Source organism: Hevea brasiliensis, unplaced genomic scaffold, assembly GCF_030052815.1.
Source record: "Hevea brasiliensis isolate MT/VB/25A 57/8 unplaced genomic scaffold, ASM3005281v1 Scaf389, whole genome shotgun sequence".
NCBI classification, from domain to species: domain Eukaryota; kingdom Viridiplantae; phylum Streptophyta; class Magnoliopsida; order Malpighiales; family Euphorbiaceae; genus Hevea; species Hevea brasiliensis.
Window position 1 is genome coordinate 21127 of NW_026614905.1, and position 18621 is coordinate 39747.

General features: G+C 33.2%; 1 protein-coding gene across 1 annotated transcript; it reads left to right on the forward strand.

The window, feature by feature from the left end:
* The first annotated feature begins 14833 nt into the window (after positions 1 to 14833).
* LOC110663288 (wall-associated receptor kinase 2) lies at positions 14834 to 18015 on the forward strand. Its single transcript, XM_058142240.1, has 3 exons — positions 14834 to 15745; positions 15879 to 16055; positions 16651 to 18015. Exons 1-3 carry the CDS (start codon positions 14881 to 14883, stop codon positions 17829 to 17831), a joined length of 2223 nt encoding a protein of 740 aa, XP_057998223.1. The 5' UTR covers positions 14834 to 14880; the 3' UTR covers positions 17832 to 18015.
* Positions 18016 to 18621: the final 606 nt, after the last annotated feature.

Consider the following 18621-nt stretch of genomic DNA (forward strand, 5'->3'; position numbering starts at 1 on the left):
TCCATCTATATTTCTTGTAAATACCATTATGAGTGAGTAATTCCTTTAGATTTCAGAGTTGGGAAATATGTTTTAGATTAATTTGTGGATTTGGATTGGGTATTTCCTTATTTTATATGAATATGGGTTTTGATTCCTTCCTTGTGCGCTTGATTTACTTGCCTAATGTTGGTACCCATTGGGTATTGTGTTAATCTTTGATTGAAGGACCGAAAGGTGAAGGTCATTGATAGTTAATCAAGGATTGGAACTTAAAATCACCTAGATTTAGAAATAAACTAGGACTTTAAGAGGAATTAATTATTGGTTACAAAACTTAATGGGTTTTAAAGTAATCAAATACATACGAAAGTAGGTTTGATTATTTTAGAATACACTTTGATTTGCTTGAAAAAGATATCAAAGGAATTTAGAATCAATTTCCTTCAAACTCTATTTTTCCCTAAAAATTGGAATGCCCAAGACAAATCCCAATTAATTTATGCATAAACCCCCAACTCTGGGATCACTTTTACTATAATTAGACTTTCGTTTAAATTACCCATTGTCAATTTCAGTTTAATTGCGAACTAGATTTAGAATTTATTTGTTTGCTCTTTACCCATTTCAATTAGATTAATCAATTTACCTTGCTCATTTACATTTACCTTTTATTCATAAATCATTAGCCCAAATAATCGCTTCATTCATAGTTTAGTAATCAAACAGCAAATCCTCGTGGGAACGATACTTGATTCATCACTTTATTACTTGAGACGACCCGTATACTTGCGGATAAGTCACCATCAACGTCATTGATGGATGAAGGAATTAGGAATTGATAAGGCAAAGAGGAGGAAGAAACAAAGGACAATGATGGTAAACGGTAATCATTGACGTAAATATTGGGGACATTATATCGTAACATTGCTATTTCATGTATAAAATAATAAATTAATTAAAAAATATAAATAAATATTAATTAATTTCATAAAATTTAATTTTATTTATATTTTAAAATTAATTTTTTAATATGACTATGTTTTTATTTATTTTTAAATAAAATAAGTGATTAATTAAAAAAATATCTAGAAAATATCCACTTAAAAGAAATATCCATTTAACTCGAAAATTATCAGCAAGATAAATGAGTTGTAGCTCCACACAGAAGAGAGGCACCAATGGACAAACTGCAACAAATTGTATTCTTTTACTTATTTGCCATTATATGATTGGCTTACATTTTATCTATATATATAGTAATCTTACGTAAAATAACAATTTTATAATATAATTTTTCTGGGAGTAGACTTAGCCACATGACTGGTGATTGAAATAAGTGTGAATTTCTCAATAATTTTAATTTTATGGTTATAGTTTGATTTTAATTTTTATTTAAAAAAAAAGACTTCAATTCTAAAGGGGAGAGAGAAGAATCAAGATAGGTCTCGCTCAAGGCAATTTCAATTCATGAATCATTCACAACGTCGGTACAAATTTTGCTTGGACTGATTAAATCTTCTTTAATTTTCAAATCCGAGATTGAAAAGACTTTTAAGGACAAAAAAAAAAAAGAATTTAATACGCGTTACGTCTCTGTAATTTTTTCCAATTGATGGAGACTACTATCTCTTGTAATTAAAAAATCAATGAATAGTTTACAAATAAACAGAACTCGTTATTAAATTTAACAATATATATATATATATATATATATAAAGAGATAAAGATGAATAAAAATAATTATTTTTATTTATATGTAAATTATTCATTAATTTATTATTTTATATTGATATGTTTATATAGAGTCACGATAATATCATAAAATTATTTCACATAAAAATAATTGTTTATTAAATTTAGGAGTATAAAGCATACTATTTTGTATATGAAAATGTATGTGTATTGAAAATATTTAATAATTTATTCTAAAGGTATGATTTTTTTAATTTGAATAAATTAATTATTATTAATCATTATTTGATTTTTTTTTAATTTATGCACTTTATGCTGTGGATGAAAAAAACAGTATTGTGAGGCATAACGAGAGGAATATTTGCCTTGTGAGAATCTAATCTTAATTAATTAGGTAATAATACGGATACCATACTTTTTGTGTTTTAATTATGAGTTTTTATTTATTTGACTAACGATAATGATAAATTAAATGATAATTGATGATTAACAGGATAGAAATTTTGAATACTAAAATATAATTTTTAGGAAATAAAGAAGATAATAGTCATTTATTTTATATTTATATAATTTTAAGATTTAATAATTTAAGTGTAGCCATGTCTCTCTGTGTCACACTTTATTGTATTTCTAATGCTTTTTATGAGGTAACTAATTGACTATTGTTAAGTGACAAGTATGACTAATCATTAGCACAATAAATTATTATCTTACTATTCTTTATATGTTTTCTTATCGACTATAATTAATATAAAAATAATTGATCTAATTATATCAACTATACTATATGTATATTGAATAGCCTATTATTTTTTAAATTAGCAATTTAAAATCTTACATCAAAATGCATATATATATATATATATATATATATATATATATGCATTTTGATGTAAGATTTTAAATTGCTAATTTAATAAATAATAATATGTTGATAACGTCTTCTTGTTTGAGGCGGTTAAATAGATAATCGTGGACACAACTTTTTAAATTCAGGACACTATTGATTTATTTGACCATAATTTCTACTACTAACCTTTGTTTTTTCATCTTTTCACTTATTATAATAAAATTAAAAGGCTCATCATAAGTATTTTATTGTTAAAAATTATAGTAGAATTATTCTCTAAATTGTTTTAATAGTGAAATTTCATCATTGCCCTGCAAGAAAAAGTTTCCTTTCTAAAAAAAATTCATTTTAATCATACATTAAAGTTAGAAAGCATAAAAATTATAAAAAATTTCTGCATTTGATATAAAATTTAAATAAATTATATTATTGAATTAGTACTTTTCATTAAATTATTGAAATTTATTTTTTATTTTAATTCTTAACAGTTGATTTTTATCTCAATTATGAAATATAGTTCTTTAATCTTTGTTGAGAGAGAGAGAGAGAGAGAGAGAGAGAGAGAGAGAGAGAGAGACCTTTGATGTCCCAAAATATGTCCAAGAGGGGGGTGAATTGGACTTTAAAAACAATTTTCGGTTCTTGCTCAAAACCTTTGAAAATTGCAACTAAGTTCAACTCAATTTACTAATGTGAAATATGAACAATACAACTCTATTGACAAGTTGATTCAAAGTTAGCCTATATGCAATCAGTATACTGATCTAACAAATTATATCGATTCAAAGAGAGATATCGATGTCTGGATACGTTTTTAACACAGCAACTAGAGCAGTATACTATATATACTAACTGACAGCAGATCAACTAACAAGCAGATTATATCAGATATCAGCAAATTCAGCAGTAAACAAATTTTCTCAGTTTGCAACAAGGTTAACAGCAAATGGAATCAACTTTCATATCAGCAAAAGCATATCAATCATAAAGTTAAATTGCATAAATGTAAAGAGCAAGGGTTGAGAAAATGAACACTGAAATTTTTATAGTGGTTCGGCTCAACTAGCCTACATCCACTCTCTCAAAGATCCCACTTTGAGTCTTCACTTCACTATTCTTCTCTTTTAATGGCAAGAGACAAAAGCCCTTTACAAATCTTCTCACCAAAGCTTTTACAAGTAGCTTTACACTTCTACCAAGTGTTATCCCAAACACTTTATCACAACCAAGCTTCAATAGGTGCTTGAATGACCTCTCATAAATGATAATAATGTGTTTAAAACTCACTCTCACTCAATACAACAGAATCTATAAAGAAGAGTTGAGTAAATAAGCCAATGATGAGCAATAAAACACTTTGAGCACTTTGAATGAAAGCTTTTATGATTTTGAACAGTAGAGGGACTTTCATTAAGTGCAAAATGGCCAAAGGAAGGTGTATTTATAGCTTTGGAATGTTTTTTACCGTTGGAGAACTCATTTGAACGTTACAGATACGAATTTCAAGAAAATAGCCGTTATTTTGTCGTTTTCTGCGATGTTGTGCAGAGTTGAGACAGTTAGCATACTTGAGAAAATAGCAAACCAGTTAGCATACTAAAATAAGTAGCAAACCAGTTAGCATACCAGGAAAACTTTTCTGCATAACTTTCAAAACTATAAAACTTTACACCAAATCATAGTCAAATACTTTTAGGCCAATAATGATATTTAAAAAGAAAATCTTTTGAGGGATTGAAAATAAGCATCATTGACTTTTACTCCTCAATTCTTTTCACAAGTAATCCTATCAATAAAACTTAACTTCTATACTATGTGTACCTTCAATTTTGATTTTCAATGCAGCCTTAGAAGGTAGCATTTTCTTCTTTTATCTCCTTTGATTCGTCCTGTGTTATCCTTAGATTGTCATCCTTTCTTCAAAAGCACGAATCCATCATAAAATCCTTGTGTCCTTTTTCTTTGAGATACACAACACTTAAAACAATGTTAGTTTGATTCTAGTTGAGTTTTGGTATCATCAAAATCTATGCTCCTTTGAGCTTGTGGGGTCAACAATCTCCCCCTTTTTAATGATGACAAAACTCAATTGAATCACCATGTAAGTGTTAATAAGTGTGAGTATATATATGAATGTTTATGTGACAATAACTCCCCCTATGTATGTGCTTATATCAACAATTAATCACAAATAACTCCCCCTTAATAATTTCAATGAAATATTCATAAGCATTTTCTTAAGGAGTCAAGTGTGACTAAAGATACTAACTAAATATGCACAATATGCACACTAATCACAAACTGTATATCATTCACAAGTTATATCAACAATATGCACACTATAAAGCTATATCAACAATATACACACTATAAAGTTATATCAACAATATGCTAATCACAAACTATATCAACCACAACTAATCACAAACTATATCAACCACAAGTATCAAGATTACCATTCATTACCTTTCTCCCCCTTTTTGTCAGCATCAAAAGAATATGGGAGAAATCATGCACATGTGTATAAATCAAAATTCAGTTTAAGTGCGATAAATAACAATCAAACAAGAATCGATATAGCAAACTAATTAAAGTTCAGAAAAACTAAAAGCAGCAAACTAAGTAGCAAATTGAGAGACAGACTGTTAGACAAAATTCAATCAAAATTCAGTTTATCCTTTCAGCCTAGTGCTTCTTCTGATTGGTTTTGGAGCAGCCATTTTCAGCTTTTTGGGCTTGACAGGTTTATCACTCAAGGTTTGAAGAATTTCAGCAGCCATTTCAGTTCCTGGTGTCAAGGGAATAATAGGCCCAGCTGCTAACTCAGTTGCAGCAGTAGTACCAGATTCTGCTGTAGACTTTTTGCCAGTTTTAGCCTTTTTGCCAGATGGTTTACCAGTTTCCTCTTTCTGCTTGCTTCTTTGTTCCTTTTGAGCTGTTTTTCCCTTTCCTTTTGCAGGAGCAGCAGGAGCAGGGGTCTGTGGTTCTGCCTCAGATTCTGAGTCACTCATATCCTTCCCACTACCTTCTTTGCTGCCTCCATTACCATTCCCATCATCAGAATCATCTTCATCTTTTTCAGCTTCATCTTCTTCCTCTTCTTCCTTTTCTTCCTCTTTCTCTTCTTCTTCTTCTGTTTCTTTCTCTTCCTCTTCTTCTGTTTCTTCTTCTTCTTCCTCTTCTGTTTCCTGTTCTTCCTCTTCTTCTTTCTCTTCCTCTTTTTCTTTTTCTTTCTCTGTTTGAGGAACAGAACCAGTAGCAGCCTTACTGGTTTCTCCAGCCTCAGTGGTTGAAATACCTAGATGAACTTTAATTTTAAACAATTCTTCCACAATTTTGTACATCAACATCAAAGTGCCATCAACTTTAGAATCAAGAGCATTCATAAGAACAGTTTGAAAACCTCTAAATTTCTATAGCTCTCCAAGTTCAATTTCAACAAATTCCCTCAAGTTGTTCACTTCCTCCAGAATTCCCTCAACATTGAAAGTACCACTTGCACTATCTTTGGAACTAGCACCTTGTTCAAATCTAAGTTTTCTGCCATCATCATCTTTTTGCAAACTTGTAATTGGGATCATATTTGTCCTAAGTTTCTCGGTTTCCAAAGGTATCCCAAAGTCTCTAAACAGACCATTAAGAAGATGGGCATAAGGTAGCTTGTAAGGTGGCTTCCATTTCATGATTTGCTTCAGCATAAAATAGGCAAGATTAAATTCAATTTAGTTCACAATATGCCAAATTATGCAGAGATCAAGGGTACTCAAATAGTTTGGACTGCCAGTTCTAGGATTCAACACATAGATGATAAAACTATGAAGAATTTTGATGTGTTGATGAGCATGGGTAATGCTAGTCTTATCCTTTACTTCCCCTTTAAACACTTCAGCCTCAAAATCTCTTTTGTTAAATCCACCAACAGCAAAAACATCTTTGTGAGAACAAATTTTATTCCCACTGTTTGGGATTCCTAGGGCTTTGGCTAATCTAGCAACCATTACCTCATAGACTTTCCCTTTCATTTTCACCTTAAAAGACTCATCTTTGTCAGAATCATCAACCCTTAAATTCTTATAGAATTCTTGAACTAAATCCACATACACTCCTTCAGTGTCAGAGCACAATTTGTCCCATTTTTGATATTCAAATAAGAATTGTAAAGGAACAGAAACTTCAATAAAAGCAGGCCAGTGGATATACCTTGGCTCATGAATGGCCCTCTCCATATGTATAACTGGTTTTGAAGTCTTTTTCTTTTTGGTTCCTTTTTCTTGGACTGGCTCACTGGTTCTTTTCTTGGGTGTTTCTTTTGATTTGCTAATTACCAGAGGAGCATCTTTTTGTGGAGGAGGAGACGCAGGAACACTTGCGTCAGTGGAGTCCGATGATGAATATGTGGGGATTTTTGCCTTGCCTTTTCCTTTTTCCCGCGCCATAACCAACCTCAGAAGCAAGTTAGGCCGAAATGACAGTGAAAACTGGGTTCACAAACTTAATAATGTGAGCAGCCAATATATAACTATTCGAAGCACATCAATATATTTCTAGCACAACTTATGCCGAAAATAGAACAGTCAGCAAGAGATATTGGGTTTTTGAGAATCCATGGCAATCGATTTATGATTATATACCACATTTTTGCGAAATGTTAATGTTAAAAAAATAAACAGAACAAACAAACGAAAGCAGAACAAACATAACAGTCCCAAAAAAAATCCAACAGCACATTGTGAAATCAAAACAAACGAAACAAGCTCAAACAAAATGTAAAACAAGATTCCATTAAAGTTTTAGATTTTGTACCTGAGATTTGCAGAGACAAAGAGTGCGAATCGATATCAAGCGCAAAAAAAATATCCAACAGGAAATAATTTCTTTCGACAGATTTAGAAAAACAACAGGAATGAAGAATTTGGGGATTTTCTAACTTGAAACAATCGATTTCATCGATTCACAGCCAATGGGTTTCGGAAATATTTAAGAACGATGAAGGGAGACGATGGCTTGGAAGGTTGCGAGTGGAATGGGTTTGCAGATGGAGCGAAGAAGCGTTCGTTCGGGTTTTGGGAGACGAAGAGACGAAAAGAGAAGGAGTTTTGAATTTTAAAACTGAAAAGACACAACTGTAGACATTTGCAGAGAATGGGTAGCGTGTAGCAGAGGAGAAGCAGTGAGAAGATTGATGGTTTAGAAAAAAATTTGAGTCCCGCGCTAATTAATGTGTTAAAAGTCCATTTTGCCCTTAAATCACATAAAGATGCAATGCTCTAAATAGAGGGGTATTTAAGTAATATGGGCTTTAAACATGCAGAATAGGCGCTCAAAAAAAAATAATTTTAGAGTTTTAGCGCAATCAGACCTGACTTCCAGTTTGCCAACGAAAAGTTAGGAGCAGTGGTAAAGCATTTAGCAAACAAGAAAATTAGCAAACAGATTAGTATGCCACTGTGATCAAATTCTGCAGAATACTGTTCATATCTGATAAGACCCAGAATTTTTCAAATTGCACCAGAAATATCAGAATGCATTTTTAACACTACAAACCAACATATATCACTTCATTTTCATATAGAAACATGAGAATGCATCAAAACTTAATCAAGAGCATCAATCATACCAAGTTCTCTTCTTATTTTGCAGAAAATTTCCTCATTAAGTGGCTTTGTAAAAATGTCGCCAGTCGTTTTTCGTAAGGGACAAATTCAATTTGAATATCACCATTTTGAATATGATCCCTAATAAAATGATGTCTAATTTCAATATGCTTGCTTCTAGAGTGTTGAACAGGATTTTTTGATAGGTTTATAGCACTAGTATTGTCACATCTTATGGGAATGTGATCAAATTTAATTTCAAAGTCTTCAAGCTGTTGTTTCATCCACAAAATCAGGCAACACAACTTCCAGCTTGCAATATATTCAGCTTCAGAGAAAGTGCAATGAGTTTGCTTTTATCGTGCCATGAGACTAAAGCATGACCAAGAAATTGACAAGTTCCAGAAGTGCTTTTTCTGTCCAGTCTACTACTAGCAAAATCTGAATCACTATAACCAATAAGATCAAATGATTCACATTTTGGATACCATAAGCCAATGTTGTGAGTGCCAATGAGGTACTTAAAAATTCTTTTAATAGCTATAAGATGAGATTCTTTTAGACATGATTGAAATCTTGCACATAAACATACATTGAAATGAATATCTGGTCTAGATGCTGTCAAGTAGAGTAAAGAACCAATCATATCTCTATAAAGTTTATTTTCTACCTCTTTACCTTTTTCATCTTTCTCCAATTTAATTGTTGAGCTCATGGGAGTTCCAATACTCTTCATATCCTCCATTTTGAACTTCTTTAGCATATCCTTTATGTACTTGGACTGATTTATAAAAATTCCATCTTTCATTTATTTAATTTGCAATCCAAGGAAGAAAGTAAGTTCACCCATCATACTCATTTCAAATTCACTTTTCATCATGTTGGAAAATTTCTTACAAAGAGAATGGTTAGTAGCACCAAAAATAATATCATCTACATAGATTTGCACAATAAGCATGTCTTTTCCTAGTTTCTTAATGAAAAGAGTAGTATCCACTTTTCCTCTTTTAAAATCATTTTGAAGCAAAAATTTACTAAGTCTCTCATACCATGCTATAGGAGCTTGCTTTAAACCATAGAGAGCTTTAGTAAGCTTGTAAACATGATTTGGAAAATGGGGGTCTTCAAAACCAGTAGGTTGAGCTACATAAACTTCTTCATCAATATGTCCATTTAAAAATGCACTTTTAACATCCATTTGATAAAGCATGAAATTCTTAAAACATGCAAATGCACACAACATTCTAATTGCTTCAATTCTAGCAACCGGAGCAAAGGTTTCATTAAAATCAATACCTTCCTCTTGGTTGTATCCTTGAGCTACTAGTCTAGCTTTATTTCTAACTACATGTCCTTTTTCATCCATCTTATTCCTAAATACCCATTTAGTTCCAATAACAGAGTGCTTTTTAGGTTTAGGAACAAGTGTCCACACTTTGTTTCTTTCAAATTGATTTAATTCCTTTTGCATAGCAAAAAGCCAATTTTCATCGTTTTGAGCATCATCATATGTTTTGGGTTCAAATTGAGAAACAAAAGCAACATTACCAAAATATCTTCTAAGTTGAGCTCTTGTCATCATTCTTTGTGATGGACTATCAAGAATGTCATCTTTGGAATGATTTCTATGGTACCTCCATTATTGTGGAATATCTTGATGTTGAGGTTCCTCAATTTGTAGTTCTTCCACATTTGGTTGGGAGTCTTCTTGAATTTCAACATTTGTGGAGCAAGGTAGTTCTTCTTCTTTGTCATTTTGATTATCCTCCACTGGTTCTTTTGATTCAAGCTCATCATTATTCAAACTCTTTGAGTTTAGAATCTGCTCAATTTCATCATCACAAGAATCTTTTCTTTGCAAGGAAGTGTTAGCATCATCAAAAAGTATATGCATTAATTCTTCCATGGTCAATGTTTTTCTATTGAAAATCCTATATGCTTTGCTATTTGTTGAATAGCCTAGAAATATTCCTTCACAGGATTTAGCATCAAATTTCTTGAGATTGCTGTCTTTGTTATTCAAAATGTAACATTTGCAACCAAAGATATGAAAATATGCAATATTGGGTTTTCTTCATTTCCATAGTTCATAAGGAGTTTTCTTTAAAATAGCTCTAATGGAAACTCTGTTCAAAATGTAGCATGTCAGATTTACACTCTTCAGTAAATATTTTGGTAAACTGCTTTCATTCAAAGATTGTTCTTGTCATTTCTTGCAAAGATCTATTTTTCCTTTCAATAACTCCATTTTGTTGTGGAGTTCTAGGAGCTGAAAATGTATGATAAATACCATTTTGAGAGCAGAAATTTTCAAACAAACTATTTTCAAATTCTTTTCCATGATCACTCCTCAAAGATGTAATGCAATATCCTTTTTCATTTTGAGTTCTTTTGCAAAATGCTTCAAATATATCAAAGGTTTCATCTTTATGAGCAAGAAAGAAAGTCCATGTGAATCTTGAAAAATCATCAACAATTACAAATGTATATGCCTTGCCTCCTAGACTTCTAGGTGTGATTGGACCAAAAAGATCAAGATGTAATAGTTCCAATGGTCTAGACGTAGTTACAACATTTTTTGATTTAAAAGATTATTTTGTATGCTTACCAAGTGCACAAGCTTTGCATTGAAATTCTTTTTCAAATCTTAACTTTGGAAGTCCTCTAACAAGGTTCTTTCTAGAGAGTTTAGCAAGTGTACTCATGCTAGCATGTCCTAATTTTCTATGCCATAACCATGCACTATCATCTGAAGTCATAAAGCATGTTTCACAATTTTCTTCAAGACTTGTTAAATCAAGTAGGTAAATATTATATATTCTAGCACCAGCAAACATGACATTATTTCCATGAATCTCACAATGTGTAGAAGTAAAAATGACTTTAAAACCATTATCACATAGTTGACTAACACTTAAAAGATTATACTTTAATCCTTGTACTAATGCAACATTCTCAATGCAAGGATTTTTACCAATAGTTCCACATCCAATAATTTTAGCTTTACTTTTATCACCAAATTTGACATATCCTTCTTCTTTCAAGGTAAGAGAGGAAAACTTGTCTTTATTTCTTGTCATGTGCCTAGAGCAACCACTATCAATGTACCAATGTTCTGTTTCCAAAGATACTCCTTAGCGCACTGAAATCGCTTAATCGTTTCTTAGGTACCCAATCAACTTTGGGTCCTTGTGTGTTAGTAACATTAGGTAGGGTTCCTTTAGGCACCCATACTTTCTTTGCCTTAAAGGTTCCTTTCCTAATAGGACAAGCATTAATCATATGACCATTGTGATTGCAATAAAAGCATGTAATACTCAGTTGAGAAAATGATGTAGCTTTAACAAAAAATTGTTTGTATTTTCCATACTTCATAAATCCATCATAACCAATTCCAGATTTTTCATTTGTGGATCTTTGATTCCCAAGAAGTATATCAAGTGTTTCTTTTCCTTTTGTAAATTTAGATAAATCTCTTATCAAAGATTCAACTTTTGCTTCAAGAATTCTGTTTTTCTCAAGAAGTTGTTCACACACTTCTTTTGATCTTTGAAGCTCATCATTAACTTCCTTAAATAATTTCATTTGAGATTTGTAAAATTCATTCTCTTTTGAAGCCATACTCAAGGAAATATTTTCTGATCTTAAAGCACAATTTTCATGAACTAAAATTTTGCATTTCTTTTTAAAAGTTCTATATTTATCATATGTCTTCACAAATGCAAGTTCTAATTCATCAACATTAGAAAGTTCAAGATTTACCTCATTTTCACTATCTTCGATGTGTGAGCATTCACCTTTTTCTTCAATTGCCATCATACAAGTGTTTGCAGCTTCTTTGTCACTTGTTTCATCATTTGATGAAGAGTCACTGTCACTCCAAGTTGCTGCCATTGCCTTTTTGCTTTTATCCTTTCTAAACTTGTTTTTCTTCTTCAATGTAGGACATTTTGGCTTAATGTGGCCTGGTTTGTTACACTCATAACAAACTATTTCACTTGAATGATTTGGAGTCTTTGGAGCATATTTCTTTGTGAACTTCTTGTATTTGCTTTCACCTTTTCTAAATGCTCTTTTGAATCTTTTAACTATCATAGCCATATCTTCATCATCATCACTTGAAGCACTTGAATCATCACTTGAACTAGCTTTAAGAGCAACATTTTTCTTTTTCTCATCTACTTTTTCGGATATGAAAGCTATGCCTTTCTTTTTCTTTTGATCACCTTCATTCTCATCTTTCTTATAAATCATCTCATGTGCAATGAGAGAACCAATTAGCTCATCATAGGTGTATTTTCCAAATCCTTGGTGTCTTGAATAACAATGAGTCTTTGCTTCCCACGCCTTTGGAAGAGACCTCAAAATTTTCTTTACAAGTTCTTGTTCTTCAAATCTCTTTCCAAGAGCTTTAAGTAGATTTACAAGGTCTGTAGAACTGCACTCATCTCAAAGAATAGTTTCACTGTGTTTCATCTCAAATAATTCATAATCACGGATGAGGAGGTTTGCCTTTGACTCTTTCACCACATCGTTCCTTCATATGTGACTTCTAGTTTGTCCCATATCTCTTTGCAGTTTGACATCCCGAAATACGATTATACTCATTAATATCAAGAGCACAATGAAGAATGTTAATAGCCTTGGCATTTGTAGAAATTTTCTTCCAATCATTATCATCAAATTCAACTTCACTTTAGGAATTTGTACAGTTCCTTCATCGTTTTATAAGGAATATAAGGACCATCTTTAATTATTCTCCAAGCATCAATGTCAACAGATTGTATAAAGTTTCTCATTTTAGTTTTCCAAAAGAATAATTTGTGCCATTAAAAGTGGTGGTCTAGTGATGGAATAACCTTCACTAAGGGGTGTATACCAGTAATTTCTAGATGAACTAGCCATGTGTATGGATCACTCTAAGGGGTTTAATCCTCAAGCAAGAGAGACAAGCTCTGATACCAAATTGATGTCCCAAAATATGTCCAAGAGGGGGGTGAATTGGACTTTAAAAACAATTTTCGGTTCTTGCTCAAAACCTTTGAAAATTGCAGCTAGGTTCAACTCAATTTACTAATGTGAAATATGAACAATATAACTCTATTGACAAGTTGATTCAAAGTTAGGCTATATGCAATCAGTATACTGATCTACCAAATTATATCAAAGATTCACAGAGATATCGATGAACTGGATACGCTTTAACACAAAGAACTAGAGCAGTATACCATATATACTAACTGACAGCAGATCAACTAACAAGCAGATTATATCAGATATCAGCAAATTCAGCAGTAAACAAATTTTCTCAGTTTGCAGCAAGGTTAACAGCAAATGGCCTCAACTTTCATATCAGCAAAAGCATATCAATCATAAAGTTAAATTGCATAAATGTAAAGAGCAAGGGTTGAGAAAATGAACACTGAAATTTTTATAGTGGTTCGGCTCAACTAGCCTACATCCACTCTCTCAAGATCCCACTTTGAGTCTTCACTTCATTATTCTTCTCTTTTAAAGGCAAGAGACAAAAGCCCTTTACAAATCTTCTCACCAAAGCTTTTACAAGTAGCTTTACACTTCTACCAAGTGTTATCCCAAACACTTTATCACAACCAAGCTTCAATAGGTGCTTGAATGACCTCTCATAAATGATAATAATGTGTTTAAAACTCACCCTCACTCAATACAACAGAATCTATAAAGAAGAGTTGAGTAAATAAGCCAATGATGAGCAATAAAACACTTTGAGCACTTTGAATGAAAGCTTTTATGATTTTGAACAGTAGAGGGACTTTCATTCAGTGCAAAATGGCCAAAGGAAGGTGTATTTATAGCTTTGGAACGTTTTTTACCATTGGAGAACTCATTTGAACGTTACAGATACGAATTTCAAGAAAATAGCCGTTATTTTATCGTTTTCTGCGATGTTGTGCAGAGTTGAGACAGTTAGCATACTTGAGAAAATAGCAAACCAGTTAGCATACTAAAATAAGTAGCAAACCAGTTAGCATACCAGGAAAACTTTTCTGCATAATTTTCAAAACTATAAAACTTTACACCAAATCATAGTCAAACACTTTTTAGGCCAATAATGATATTTAAAAAAAAAATCTTTTGAGGAATTGAAAATAAGCATCATTGACTTTTACTCCTCAATTCTTTTCACAAGTAATCCTATCAATAAAACTAAACTTCTATATTATGTGTACCTTTAATTTTGATTTTCAATGCAGCCTTAGAAGGTAGCATTTTCTTCTTTTATCTCCTTTGATTCGTCCTGTGTTATCCTTAGATTGTCATCATTTCTTCAAAAGCACGAATCCATCATAAAATCCTTGTGTCCTTTTTTTTTTGAGATACACAAAACTAAAAACAATGTTAGTTTGATTCTAGTTGAGTTTTGGTATCATCAAAATCTATGCTCCTTTGAACTTGTGGGGTCAACAACCTTGAAAAGCCAATTTCTTCTGAAGGATATGGGAACAACAGTAGAGATGATTTTTTTCCTTTTTATCGGAATTATGTGTTATTTGGCTATAATTTCTCGTCTAGTCCCGATGCAGATAGGGAAGGCAGAAAACGACGTAGCAAGTCAATGATAATGGTCTTCTTCCACAAGTCAAGGCGGGTCACTTGCGTTACCAGCAGGTTGACGAGGATACTCTAATTATTATAAAACCAGCAGCCCCAGAAAGTTTTAATCATACAAGTCTTTCACTGGAAACAAAGAAAAGAAGGAAAACCACGAGATTGCGTAAAGAGATGCCCCTCTTGATGATTCACTGGCTGTTACTGTTATCATTAGCAACTGCAGCGGCAGTAGCAGCATTACCACCAATACCTCTTGCCAAACCTGGTTGCCCATACAGTTGCGGGAACCTCAGCATCCCATACCCATTTGGCACTCGCAAAGGGTGCTTCCTAGATGATACTTTCTTCATAAACTGTACTGCCACCAATAATAGTACGCCATTTTTGCGACATGGAAACATAACAGTCCTGGACATATCACTTGATGATGGTCAGCTTCGAATCTTCTACCCGGCGGCCCACGATTGTTATGCCAAGAACGGGAGCCGGGTTTCCCATCTTACAACGTCGACCCAATTTTCCGCATTCACCCTCTCATTTTCCCGGAACAAGTTTATGGCAGTAGGTTGTGACACTTATGCATGGGTTAAAGGTTCCTTGGGACATAGCTACGCCACTGGATGTTTGTCACTCTGTTACACAAAGGATTCAGTGGTTAATGGGTCTTGCTCTGGTATTGGTTGCTGCCAAACCTCCATACCTAAAGGCGTATGGGATTTCAATATTACTGTGACAAGCTATGACAACCACACACAAGTAATGGACTTCAACCCCTGCAGCTACGCCTTTGTTGTTGAAGATGGTATGTATAATTTTTCTTCATTAGATCTTGTTAATTTACAAAACAAAAAGGAGTTCCCTGTGGTACTTGATTGGTCAATCAGAAATAAGACATGTAAAGAAGCTAGAAAGAACAAAACAGCTTATGCATGTAAGGATAACAGTGTGTGCCGTGACTCTGATAATCCACCTGGGTATCGCTGTTACTGCTTCAGTGGTTACAAGGGGAATCCTTACCTCTCCAATGGTTGCAAAGGTATTTACGTCATTTCCTTGTCCGATTACATTTCCGCCTCAAATGTTATAGTTGTTTTTATAGTTAAATGAGCTGACAATGACTATGTATTCTAGCTCCAATTAACTTATTTTAAATATTTTTTTCCTTTCAGAAATTGATGAGTGCCGGGATTCTAGCCTCAACAATTGCACAAGTTCCAAAAATTGTCTAAACACAGTGGGAAACTATACATGTTTCTGTCCCAAGGGTTCCTATGGCGACGGAAGAAAAGATGGAACAGGTTGTACTGCTAAAAATAAACAATCATTGTGGACGAAAGCTATCATCGGTAAGTCCATGACTAAATCTTATTTTCTAACTTAACATTGATAAAGCAAATGTTCAACGTTTTTCTCTTCCATTATATTCAACTGCAAGTTTGCTCATAAGACCCTATCTTCATTTGGAGAATTTTCCCATTTGGAGGAGAAATTATAGTCCACAACCGTTATTTCACGTATTCAGTTAACAAGAAATAGGAAGTCAATAATATATATATATATATATATATATATATATATATATATATATATATATAATGCACTATAACATTTCAATAATTAGATTTTTAAAAAAAACACTGTTTAATAATTATAATTTTGTGGAATTCACTTATATATTTCCATTTATATATAGATAATCTTACATGAAGTCATGTTGTTAACTAATAAATTTTCAGTCAAATTTAGCGTTTTGAAATTTCAAGTTTGCGTGGTCCAAAAGTTTGGTTCTTCCTTCAATTGACCAAACTCACCCAAGGACAAGTAGTTATTTAAAAGAAGATAGATTTTGGTATAAACTTGTAAAATGCCTCTTTAATGCTACATAGAAATACCGACAGCTTATTCATTTGTACAGTGATGTTAGACTAATTTTATTTGTAGGTGCAAGTAGTGCCGTTTCCCTTCTATTTGTGATCATCGCATTTGTATCATGGGGACTTCAAAGAAGGAAAATCAACGAGCTTAAAAAGAAAAACTTCAGAGACAATGGTGGGCCAGTTTTGAAACAATTACTCTCCAAGATTGAAAGAACTGCAGAGAAAGCTAAAATTTTCACCGAAGATGAACTCAAAAAGGCAACCAATAATTTTAATGCAAGTCAAATTGTGGGCAAAGGAGGGTTTGGGATAGTTTACAAAGGAACTTTAGATAAAAAATTAGTAGCAATCAAAAAGTCCAGATTTATGGACCATGATCAGATTGAACAATTTGTTAACGAGGTGTTCGTTCTCTGCCAAATCAAGCATCCAAGCGTGGTAAAACTCATAGGTTGTTGCTTGGAAACATCGGTTCCCTTATTAGTATATGAGTTCATTGGCAACAAGACCCTCCATTACCACATACACAATGAAGTTGGTGGGTCCTCCATGCCATGGAAAACTCGTCTGAGGATTGCAGTGGAAACTGCAGATGCACTTGCACATATGCACTCTGACGCTCCTATACATATCATTCATAGAGATGTTAAATCTGAAAACATACTTCTTGATGATGAATTCCAAGCCAAAGTATCCGATTTCGGAGTTTCAAGATTGGTTCCTTTGGATCAAACTCAGCTATCTACATTGGTTCAAGGAACACTTGGATACATAGATCCTGAATACTTACTTACAAGCTTGTTGAATGAAAAGAGTGATGTGTATAGCTTCGGGGTTGTCCTTTTAGAGCTATTGACAGGACAGAAAGCACTTTCTTCTGATAGGCCAGACAAGGACAAAAGTCTGGCTGCCTTTTTCCTTGACTCAATGAAAGAGGACCGCCTATTTGAAATTCTCCATGAACGAGTGAGAAATGAAGGAAACTCGGAGCAGCTTAAGGGGGTTGCTGAGCTCGCAAAACGCTGCTTAAGAATCAAGGGACTGAAAAGGCCTACAATGAAGGAAGTAAAAAGTGAGCTTGAGGAACTAATGATGGGCAAATACGTTCATGTTGAAGTTGCCACTGATATTGAAGAGACAGAGCCCCTGCTTGGTCCACCAACCAAGTCCTGCAACACTAGCGTATCGCTTGGGCCTGATAGCATAAAGTTTCAAGCAGCCATGCAGTTAGAGAGTGGACGTTGACGATCCTCAATATACATAAATATAAGTTGTATGATTATGTCTAAACTCCACTACGAGTACTATGTGTTTGTCTTTGTTTATGTATGTGTAATTTGATGTGAGACACAATATTGCATTTGTGCAATAACCTCAAAATCTACCAAGCTGAATGTTTTGAATCAATATAATCCGCTTTCAGACGTAATACCCTAAATTGGTAGCCTTGATCCTGTTTTCATTTCCCACATCCTGATGGACCAATCAGTTTCAAGAAACAGAAATCTATATGACCAACAAAAAGCTACTTCTCTGGAGTCAGATTAAGTTGTCTAGCCGTCCTGATATAAACTAGTCAAGTGCAGTTTCCGAGCTTATCGAGAAGCATTGGCCATGACAACCTTGTCCTTTTCAATCCACACTAAGTAGCCAACAACCTAACAATATGTCCAATGTAAGTAAAAATAATCCGCAATGAAATCGGGTTGAAACATTAAAAAATTCTTATAGAATTAGTAAATGTGGTGCAAAATAAATTGGATTACCAATTCCTAACCATGCTAAGAATAATTTAATGAGCCGGCTATTGACTTCCGGCTCCAGCAACCTTCTATGTGAAAATAAGCCATCTGCCAATCGGAAAATAATCCACTTATATTCTGACCCAGGCCAATGCTTGTCACAACTACTGTATCCACACGGGCTAATCGCTTCTGTTCTTCCCTTTTTCCAATGCCTTTTATATTCTTGGTAATCTGTTGGTCACAGAAGAGAAAGGAGCCAACTGTGCAGGATGTATCAAAAATTGCTATTT

Coding starts and splice junctions, on each gene's coding strand:
- LOC110663288 (XM_058142240.1), top strand. CDS start 14,881: ATGCCCCTCTTGATGATTCACTGGCTGTTACTGTTATCATTAGCAACT. Junction 15,746..15,878: donor CCTCTCCAATGGTTGCAAAG/GTATTTACGTCA, acceptor TTTTCCTTTCAG/AAATTGATGAGTGCCGGGAT. Junction 16,056..16,650: donor GTGGACGAAAGCTATCATCG/GTAAGTCCATGA, acceptor TTTTATTTGTAG/GTGCAAGTAGTGCCGTTTCC.